At 59.3% G+C, this 10357-nt stretch overlaps 1 protein-coding gene across 1 annotated transcript in view; it reads right to left on the bottom strand.

The window, feature by feature from the left end:
• Nucleotides 1-10: 10 nt before the first annotated feature.
• The window catches only part of LOC104409335 (electrogenic sodium bicarbonate cotransporter 1-like), a gene marked incomplete at its 3' end in the record, with an annotated part of 12032 nt that continues 1685 nt past the window's right edge, over nt 11-10357 (bottom strand). The window contains exons 2-20 of the mRNA XM_010019172.1: nt 9882-10042; nt 9533-9682; nt 9342-9403; nt 9109-9266; nt 7476-7563; nt 7043-7197; nt 6562-6681; nt 6168-6342; nt 5779-5912; nt 5392-5663; nt 4697-4752; nt 4435-4617; nt 4198-4311; nt 3491-3652; nt 3117-3295; nt 2825-2897; nt 1541-1609; nt 577-750; nt 11-152 (exon numbers count right to left, since the gene is read on the bottom strand). Coding sequence (XP_010017474.1) covers nt 11-152; nt 577-750; nt 1541-1609; nt 2825-2897; nt 3117-3295; nt 3491-3652; nt 4198-4311; nt 4435-4617; nt 4697-4752; nt 5392-5663; nt 5779-5912; nt 6168-6342; nt 6562-6681; nt 7043-7197; nt 7476-7563; nt 9109-9266; nt 9342-9403; nt 9533-9682; nt 9882-10042 — 2627 coding nt within the window. The remainder of the gene's footprint in view (nt 153-576; nt 751-1540; nt 1610-2824; nt 2898-3116; nt 3296-3490; nt 3653-4197; nt 4312-4434; nt 4618-4696; nt 4753-5391; nt 5664-5778; nt 5913-6167; nt 6343-6561; nt 6682-7042; nt 7198-7475; nt 7564-9108; nt 9267-9341; nt 9404-9532; nt 9683-9881; nt 10043-10357) is intronic.

Below are 10357 nucleotides of genomic sequence, written 5' to 3'. Positions count from 1 at the left end.
TCGCTATTGCCTTCGTCCTCCTTCTGCCTCCCAGCTTGTTTCCCGTCCGCCTCCCTCCTGGCGGTTTCGGGCAGGAGGCTGTCCAGCCAGCTCAGGTCATGCAGGGAGAACACACGCTCTAGCGCCTTCCGGATCCCCACCAGGGCCAGCAGCTGGGGCCAGGGCAAAGCGCAGGTCAGCATTGCACAGTGCTTGGGGCTGAAGGCCAGGGAACAGGCAGCATGGTCCCTGTCACACCCCTTCTGTCCCCCTAGTGAATGCCAGCAAGGTGGCATGTCACCTCTCCTGGCTTGGTCCCAGGAGATGATACTTGTACAACTCCTGCAAAGCAGTGACAGCTCCAAACCGGGAGGTTAAGACTGGTGCCAAGCCATGAACTGCAGAGACCTGGCGGCCCCTGGGGGTTGAGCACCCAAGCAGCCCCTGCCGTTGCATGTGCTCCCACGCATGTCCCATGCCCAGGCAGAGCACTGGGGCTCAGGGCACATGTGGGCAGCACCCGGCCTAGCTTCAAAGCAGTGCTGCCCTGGGACCTCATACCTAAAGGGATCTTATGCCCTAAAAGGGATCTCATACCATCACTGGGAAAATAATAGCAGCCACAGTGGATTTGACGACCCAGAGCAGAGCCAGGCACAGCAGCTGGATGATGGTGAAGAGGTGCACCCGGCGCAGGGGCACATGCCGGAGGTAAGCAAGGTCTGGCTGGTGCTTGGCTGGCATCAGGAGCAGCCGCACACGGTCTGTGAGCTGTAGTGAGAGGACAGTGTGTGAGCCACACCAGTTTACAGGCAGCTCTCACCCATCTCCCTCTTGGGCCCACAACTGGATGGGTTTGGCATTGTTGCCACAGCTCAGCCCTCCTGTCTGCTGTTTTGGCCAACACCATGATGCCTCGTTGGGTGAATGCAAGACTTGGGGTCCATCGCCCTAGGCAGGCATCGAGAAAGGACTGAAGCTGGTCTTAAAGGGTTAACCTCTTGATTCCCCTCTCTGAACGCAGGAAACTACTGCTGCCTTTGCCAGAGCTCAATCCCGGATTCCCCAGGCAGACTGAAGGAGGGAGGGAGTTTCCCAGCCTGTCATCCAGAGCTGGGTAATTGCAAGGAAAATGTGCCATTTAGAGGAAAATAAAAAAAGGTAGATATTTCTGGAGTGCAGATTTTTTTTCCTCTCTGTGGGTTTCTCAGCAGAGGAGCAGAGCTGGTACATCAATGGCAATGTGAGCACCAAAGGACCAGCAAGTCCCATCTCTGCCTGCAGCTGCTGGATGGGGACATCCCTGTGGCTTTGAGAGGAAGTCTGGGTTATCCACTGGCCTTTCCACTTCTCCCAAACCACTGTTCTATCAGTGTGGCAGTACTCCTCACCATCCCAGGCACTCCCCTTCCCCTTTCCTCTGCACCAAGAAGGTCCCTCTGTCCCTGAACCCCGTGCCAGGCTGCACATCACACGGACTGTGCTGCACAGTGAGAGCTGGTGTGAAGCCAACCCATGACCCCAACAGACTCCCCCAGCACCCCAGCATAGCCCCACTCACCTGAATGCTGTTCAGTGCTGCCACCCCCATGTGCAGGAAGACCCCGTACAGCACTGGCATCGGGATATGCTGCAAGACAGTGGCGAGGGTCATCAGGGTGCAATTCCCTGTGGGGCTGCCACCACTGAGCATCCTCACCTGGATAAAACTGAGCCGCAACTTTTGCTTCCTTCACTTCCAACAGCCCAGTTTAATTTCATGGCTTTTTGCTTATCTTATGGCTTCAAGGGCTTTAATGTCTGGACACGCTCCCAGCTACACTGCTTGTGTGGGCCCATGCAGTCTTCAAAGAGGGGAAACATGCACCAAGCCTGGTCTCTCAGAGTGCAGTTGAGTGGGAGAATCCCCTCCCTCAACCTGCTGCTCACGTTCTGTGGGTGCAGCCCAGCACACGGGGGGGTTCTGGGCTCAAGTGCACACTGAAGCTGGATCGTGTCCTGTCAGTCACACACCAGTCCCCCCAGATCCTTCTCCTCAGGGCTGTGCTCAATATATTCATCCCCAGCCTGTATCAATACTGGGGCTGTACCCACCCCAGTGCAGGACCTTGCACCTGGCCTTGTTGAACCTCTGAGATTCACATGAGCCCATGTCCCCCATGGTCTCTCTGGATCCCATCCCTTCCCTCAGGCATATCAACTGTACCACTCAGCTTGGTGTCATCTGCAAATGTGCTCAGGGTGCCCTTGATCCCACTATGTCGTTGATGAAGATACTAAATAGTATCGATCCCAGTAGGGATCCTTGAGGGACACCACTTGTTACTTGTTGCCACTTGGACATTGATCCACTGATGGTAATTCTTTGGATGCAGCCATCCAGCCTGGTCCCTCTAACAGCCCATCCATCAAACCCTCAGAGCTGAGGACAGAGTTAAAGGGACCTCCTGCCTGTCCCATGTAATCCAGATGTGGCCAGGGTGCAGTGGGGTGGGGCTCTGCCTAATGTGGCAGAGGTGGCAAGTGAGAGCCAACACCAGCCAGGCTCACCCCACCATAGGGCAGTGAGGAGGGTGGTGTGTTTGGGGACGGGAAGGGACCTGACGCCCATGCGGAGATTAGCATGGGCAGCAGTGTGCTGCTGTGCCCAGTCCTGTGGTACTCCTGCCAAACCCTTTGCCCAGCCCTTTCCCACACAGCAGTCAGCTCCCCATGCCTGCCAACCAGGCTTCCATGATGGATCTGTGGGATGAGGCACAGCAGGGTAAGGAATCTCCCAGCCTTACACGATATGGCAGCCGCCCTGCCTTGGAAAAGAGGCCAAACCCAGCACCAGGCTTCCTACCTTAAGTACAGGTGCCATGAAGACAGAGAGTCCCGTCAGGATGAAAACAGCAATGCCTGTCAGCCTCTGCTCCCTGCAGGCACAGAGCTGGTGTCAGGGTGCCTGGAGTCCCCCAGGAGCCAACAGCCCACACCTGCCCTCCCCAGGGTCTCCGCTCTGTTCAGCTTTGCTGGAACTATGGCATCCCCCGGGAAACACAAGCAGCCACCAAGCCAGCTCTGCTGGGCGGTGTGGGCATGTCCTTGTCCCGTGACTGCAGCCAGAGGCAGGGGTCCCTGGGCTCACTGTGTACCTGATGCCCAGGAACTCGGGGTGCTCGCCGGGGGCTGAGGTTGCACTCTCCTTCCTCAGGCTCTCCATGTGCGCCAGGGAGATGACAGTGGCCGAGACATACCAGGGGAGGCCGGTGGCAGAGGTGACGACCATCAGGAGGGAGACACAGAGGAGGTCCAGGTGAAAACCTGCTCCTTTCTGCAGCAGGAGAGGCAGCGGGGCTGGGGGTGAGGCATCTTCCAGCAGCACCAGAGGGGCATAGTGGGGTCTGCCCACCTTGCCAGTGCGTCAGAGTGCTGCTCTCCCTTTGGCTGTGCCCTGGCCCTCGGGGTCCAGCCAGGACTTGGGTCCTCCCTGTTGGCTGGGTCCTGCCTGTCCCCTGTCCCCACTCACCTGCAGCTTGTACTCCCTGCGGTTAAGGATGACAGCTGTGATCTGCTGGTCCATGAAGATGAGGATGGTGACAAGGACAGCGGGCACTGCAGACACCAGGCAGACCCACCATGGGTTGGCTCCAAAGGGGGAGATGATCCAGCCCCGTTCTGGGTTTGTGGGCTGCAGAAAGCAGAAGGGTCATGGCAGCCCATCTGGGTGACAGGACCAGCCCCAAGGATGCTCCGCATGGGGAGAGGAAGAGCATCCTCCCTCATCCTGGGGATGATCCTGAGCAGCGTGACCCACCAGCCCCCCCAGAGACACACGGGCAGGGGTTGCTCCTGAGTATCCCAAGCCAAGAGCTGGGCATGTGCCCGGGGTACAGGTGAAGGACATGGCACTGGGTGCTGATGATGGCAAGCCCAGGGAGGTGAGGGTGAGCACAGGCTGCTCTGAGGTGCTGCCCGCCCAGGGCGGGGAGCCCAAGCCTGGGCTTGAGCCTGTGGCTCCTACTACAGAGTGAGTTGTACCATGACGTGGTTAGTGCAGGATCAAGCCAGGTTATTTACAGAGCATGGGACCTGCTGCAGTTCAACCCCTTCTCTTTTGCTGGGGCACAGCCTGCATTCCTATAGGACTGGACCCGTGAACAGCAGCAGCACAGCAGGATGGCCACTGTGGGGTGCACAGACACACACCACCTCCCCAATGCACCCCACCAGCACCTTCAGCTCGCTGGGGACAAGGAGCTTGGGGGTCTCCAGGCCCAAGGTGGCATCGACGGCACAGAAGGCCAGGATGGCCAGGATGATGGCGAAGTCGCTTACCAGCTTCCGCACCTGCAGATGGAGAGAGCTTGGCCTGGGCTGCCCGGGGTGAGGGGCTGCCCCAGGAGCACCCCTGGGTTGCAGCACCCAGAGCCATCCCCACACCACTGGGATGGGTGGCTGAAGGGTGCTCACCCCTGCAGGGAAGTAGCGGCTACTCCTGAAGCGCTTGAGTGCAGAGCAGGAGAGGAATGTGCCCCCGAAGAGCAGGAAGGAGATGAGGGTGACGTCGGGCACATACGGGCAGCTTGTCCCCAGAAGCTGCCCTCCTCGCCCCAGGCACTGGCTTCTGCTCAGCCCAACTGGGGCTGCGGGAGGCTGTGGGGACAGGGTGGATTCCATGGGCACATCGGCCCCCCCAGCCCCTCACCCACCTGCCTGGGAGCAGGGGCTGTACCTGCTGGGGGGCCAGGGCTGATGGGAGCGGTGTGCTGTTCCCCACGGAGCTGTGACCTGCAAGGGATGGGGAGGTCAGCACCATGGGCACACTCCATCAGGGACGACTGGGTCTGTGCTGCCATCGGGGTGGCTCCCCAGGCTCTCCCTAAGGGCTTGGGTGCTGGATGGGGGCCCATGGGACCCCTGAGGCCCCACCACTGTCTGATGCCCAGGAAGCACCAAGAGGGAAAGCCCCTGCAAAGAGCTTCCTGAAGCACCAGCTGCTCAGAGGCATCATCAGCCCCAGGCTGTGCCCAGCACCACTGCTTTTGGTACACAGTGTGGGTCCCACTTGCAGGATCACTGTGGACACATCTTCAGGTCCTAGCAAACACCCTCTGATTTACAGACCAGGCTAGAAGCAGCAGTGCAAACCCACCCAGGTGTTCCCCTCCAGCCCCTGGCATCTCTTCTCCCAGAGCCACAGGATCTGAACCAAGGCTCTCCATGCTCCGGCACTGCTCTGCCCCGTGTGCCTGGGCAGTGCCAGGAGGCAGGGATGGATGGACAGACTGCATGGAGGGGAGTGGAGGATGGGATTGAGCCACCTCCTCCTCCAGCACCTTCTCCTATCTAGCAGGGTGTCCGGGTCCCAGTGAGGTCCTATGCAGCAGCCCCCTACTACCCACCAGCCCTGTGGCTGTTTGGGCTCACCGGCGCTGGACAAGTTGCAGACGCAGCTGTAGGAGGTGACGTTGTCCAGCCGGTACTGCCAGTTGATGGGGAAGGTGTCTGCCAGGCTCAGCATCTTCTTCAGGGAGTCGTAGATGAATATCAAGCTGATGAGGGCGCAGAAGCCTTCCTCGGTGAAGCGGGTGAAGTACCGCACCAGGTGACTGGCCTCGGTGGCCACCAGCACCATTCCAAAAAAGGCCACCCAGAGCCCAATCCAGAGGCGAAACTCCAGGTAGTCCAGGCTGTGGTCCCTGGTGGGAAGGGTGACCCCAAAGCCTCAACAGTGACACCTGCCTGGCACGATGGTGGCCTGTGCCCCAGCCAGAGGACAGTAGCCCAAGGAACCATCCCTGGCAGGGCACTTACTGGCTGAAGGAGAAGAGGAGGCGCTCAAAGACCAGCATGGGGCCAGTGCTGCTCAGGATGGTGAGGGGCTGGCCAGAAAAGAGGCAGAAGATGAAACCGGCAAAGGCTGTACCCAGGAAGCTCTCCAGCACCCCCTGAAACACAGGGGATGGGTGCCAGGTGCCAGGCATGTGGCAGGGACAGGAGTCCTGGGCCTGTCCCCAGCATCATGGCTGCAAGCACCTCCCTTGGGTGCCTGGGTCAGTGCTCAGGGGCTGCAGAGGCCAGGGAAGGGCACAGAATCCCGGTGATGCTCAGGATGCCCTGGGGGCACCACTTGCTCACCAGGCAGTGATGGGCACCCAGCAGATCCATGGGGGTGGTGCAGGGCACCCCGTGGCTGCACTGACCTGCATGTTGGCGGTGGCGTCCCCCAGCATACCCCCGAAGGTGATGGCGTTGGTGACCGTGGCCAGGTAGATGTAGAGCACTGCTGAGAGGCACTGAGGGTGCAGGGCATCAGAGAAGTCGCTGCTGTACCACGGTGCCTTCCTCCGGATGTCCCGCAGCAGCCCCCCGAAAAGCCTAGGGCAGTGCAGGAGGATCTCAGAGCAGCTCCCACCCCACTGGCCATCACCTCCCGGCATTGCTGCAGGGCAGGGGATGGTCCTTTCCCTTGTTACCAGCCCAGAGGGGTTTGGACGTGGTGACCCCATGTGCTGGGGAGAGGCACTGTCCTGCCCCAAATTCAGCACCCTGCATCCTGCTGCACATCCCTCCACCTGCATCCTTCCAGACACCCACCTGCCTGTCCTCTCCAGCTCCTCCCCAGCGTGCGGGTGGCCTGGGCTGGCTTTGTCCCCTCCTGCTCCTGCCATGTCCCCATTGCTGTGGGACTGCCAGTCTGGTGGGTGCAATGCAGTCCTGTGGCAGAAACAACCCCCCGAGAAAAGAGGCTTCAGGCTGGAGCCCTCAGGAGCTAGCTGCACCTAGGGGATGCTATGAGGGGACAGGGAGGATGGAGAGGGGACAGTGGTGCAAGCAGGGCTGGGAGCATCTCCCAGCCAAGCCCCTCTGACCAAGACAATGACCACAGCTCTGGTCCCGGCTGCTGTTAGTCCTTGGCTTGGTCAGACTGTTTTGGCTGGGAGGACCTCACTGGCAAAGGCTGGCTCCCACATGGCTTCATCCCCATGGAGATGGAGATTTCAGTGTCACAGGCAGAAATCTCCACCTGGGACCCTACAGAGGGGCTGGCTGAGGTTGCGGGTCCCTCCAAGCCTACCTCCTGTGCAGGGATGGCAGACAGCTCGGCGGAGGGATTCGGGCATTGGGGTCCCATTTCCCTGGAGGAGGCACTGTCAGATCATCCATGAATGCCTCCATCCCTGCGATGAGGTCCTCTCGGTGCTCAGCCTGCCGGGCAACCCTTTGGAAGAGCTGTGAGGAGATGTGGTGGTTTAGCTGCCACATCCCTGTGTTTGAGCACTTGGATCCTTCCTCCTAGCCTGCAGCCGCCACTGAGAAAGTTACCCATCTACTTCTGTGCATCAGGTGCACCCTACAGACCCACCTCAAAACTTCGCTTTCTTATCCTGGGCAAGGGAGGCCACAGCTCACCCCTTCCTCTCACACCTCCACTGCAGCCTGCACAGGAGAGGATCCCCAGTGTCCTCATCCCAGGCCCATCCCACCCATGGGTGCTGCACCAGCCTCACCTCATCTGTCAGCAGCGTAGCCATGGCCCTGCCAACCTCACGGTAGCCTTTCACTTTGGCTTGGGGACCCAGCAGAATGAAGAGGAACCTGTAGGCAAGACAGAGCATCTCCTGAGCAGCCCTCTCCTTGTTGGGGGATGCTTCCCCCAAAGGAGACCATGGTGCTGTGGGGACGCGGGGTACGGTGGCTGGGCAGGCTTCTGGGGCCTGAGCTCTAGGATAGGGCTGTTTGTGGGGTCCTGCTTATGGAAATGCTGCTCACAGGCAGGATAGAGTAGAGTTAGCACTGGAAGGAGAGCTTGCAGGCTCCATGAGCAGCAGATTTGATAGAACTACCAGGGGCATGGGAGGAGACTGGAAAGAGGGCTCAGAGTCCTTGAAGAAATTTGGCTAAAATCCCACATCTCAGAGGGTGCTACAAAATAATGTGGTCTGCAGAGGGACAGCCCACCCAAATACTTAACCAATCCCACTACTCCTTTTCAAAACTGGCAAACCAGTTATAATCCTGGTACCCTGAGGCTGCAGTGGTTCCAGTGACTGTACCCCAAGCAAACCTCCAGTGAGCGGCAGGAAAAATCCTCAGACAGCATGAACAAGGCTAAAGGCGGTTTGACAGAACCAGATGCAGCCCTGACATGGGGCATTGGTGCTGGAGGTCTCCTGGAGCCTGCTCTGAGGGGTCGGGAGGTGATGGTACCCACCTGGGATTGCTCTCACCCAGGCATCTTCAGCAAGGCAGTGGGAAAACCTTATGATCCTAGAGATGGACCTGGGTGGGAGACAGCCCTGGGATGGTGGCTGTACCAGCGGGGCAGCTCAGGGCGGCTGGTAAAGTGGATAGCACCAGGGCAAAGGGATGGGTAGGGACAAGCTCTACTTCCCTTCCTGTCTGGGGGAGGAAAATACAGGGCAAGGGGTTGTCGTGAGCCCCCTAAGACCCACAGGGGCTCCCTGGAGACCTGCCACCCATCTCCCTCCAAGGAGAGAGCAAGACATGGATGGATGTCCTGCTCCATCCAGCTCCCGGAGGACCGGTGCTCTGGGCAGAGTGACCAGGAGGTGGCAATGTCCCTCCTGATCCCTGCCTGCCTCGTCCACACGCTCCCTAAGGAAGTGTTCAGCTCCAGGGGCACACTGACCATTTCCCCTTATGGCTTCAGATGATGCATTCCTCAACCATGGAGGAACACCTCTCGCTCTGCTCCTTTCACCCTACACCAACGGTGCCACAGGAACCGCAGCAGCGCTCGGCAGCATGTTGCGGGCAACGGGAGGGCAGGAGATTCCTGCAAACGTGTGCCCCCTCCCAGCCACAAGCTCCCATGCTCCAGGGTAGTATGTGGGGAATACTCACACCCTTCTAAGGATAGTGAATGCAGTGCGCAGGTGAAGTTAACCCAGGGGATGTCTCCCCCAGGCTCCCAACAGATGCTCCGCTTTCAGCCCATCCTGGGATGCTCCTAAGGAGCTGGGAAAAGCAGGAGCAGAAGTAGTAAGCCAGGGTTCTGGGGCTGTGTGTGGCACTGGGTGCTGTACCCTTTGCTTTTGCCAAGCAAAGCCTTGTCCTGTGTGGTGGGAGTGGGGACAGGGATGAAGAGGGGTGCAAAGCCATCAGCCATGCTCTATTTACCTGCTGGGGAGAGAGACTTCAGCCAACGAGCCAAGGGCCACCGCTCGCCTGAGACGGATGAAGGCGGCGAAGGGCTTCTCCAGGAATTCAACCTCCCCAACAGCAATGTGGGCAGCCTCAGAGCCCAGCGGGACCTTCTTCTTAAACTGGTTTCTCAGCTGCAAGGGAAGGGATGCATTGCTGGGTGCTCGGGGCGCAGCAGCTGCCCTCAGCCCAGCTCCATCCTGCCTTACCTGCTCCTTCAGAGGTGTTTCAGAGAGCTGTGCTCCAGGCTCAGCCCAGCTTTTGGCCTTTTCTGCAAAGGAAGGCAACAAGAATCAGAATATATGTGCACATGAACAGCCAGCAACCATGTGTGCACCGTCTTGCTGGTGGCAGTGGAGGATGCCTGGTGGGACAACGCTGTGGCCACCCATGCGCCTACCTCTGCAGGGAGCAAGGCCAAGCTGGGCGAGCAGCCGCAGTGGGGACTGGGTGTGCTGGTGCTGGGGCTGGAGCAGGAGCAGGGCTGCCAGGCGCTCCCTCAGCTCTGGCTGTAGCTCCACTCCCTCGGGCTGCCCAGAAAGAGCCTTGTCTGCAACAGGGATGGGGAGAGCTCTGAGTCCCCTGGGATTGCTGCCCGCTGCGGGGCTGCCCATGGAAAAGGCCACTTTGCTAGAGCAGCAAACAGCCACATGAGGTATCTGCCTGTTGTGCATCAGTGCCCCTGGTAGCCTGGTCCCTCTACAGAGACCAGCCCATCCCAGGAGGTGACTTTTGCATTCCCCATGTACCAATTATTTCCTTGAAACTGAGGGCATTCAGATCCAGGAGCAGAGTCCCCTTCTGCAGGCACGTCCTGAGCTGGAAGAGGCTGTGCAGGGGGAGGGCTGGGACATGGGGTGCACTCCAGCGCTCCCCACCATCCTCCACCTTCTCCTCGAACTTTATCCACCTGCCAGGGGAGATGTGCTGGTCAGAATAGAGTGCTGTGCCCTGTGTCAGGCAGTGGGAGCTGCAGCTTGGGTCTACCATGAGATTGGCATGGGACTGGTACAGACAGGGAAGGGTTTGGGGGTTCAGAGGGCTTGCAGTGTGCTCACGGAGCAGGCAGTCACATATCCTTTCCCGCTGTCCTACACCTTGCCCTGATCCCCTGAACAGGGGATTTCACCAGTCACAGGATCCCAGACTGGTTTGTATTGGGAGGCACCTTAAAGCTCATCCAGTTCCAACCCCCTGTCACAGGCAGGGACACCTTCCACTAGAG

Source organism: Nestor notabilis, unplaced genomic scaffold, assembly GCF_000696875.1.
Source record: "Nestor notabilis isolate BGI_N333 unplaced genomic scaffold, ASM69687v1 scaffold22487, whole genome shotgun sequence".
NCBI classification, from domain to species: Eukaryota; Metazoa; Chordata; class Aves; order Psittaciformes; family Psittacidae; genus Nestor; species Nestor notabilis.
The sequence above is the reverse complement of the archived record's forward strand: the minus strand, read 5'-3'. Positions and strand labels throughout refer to the sequence as shown.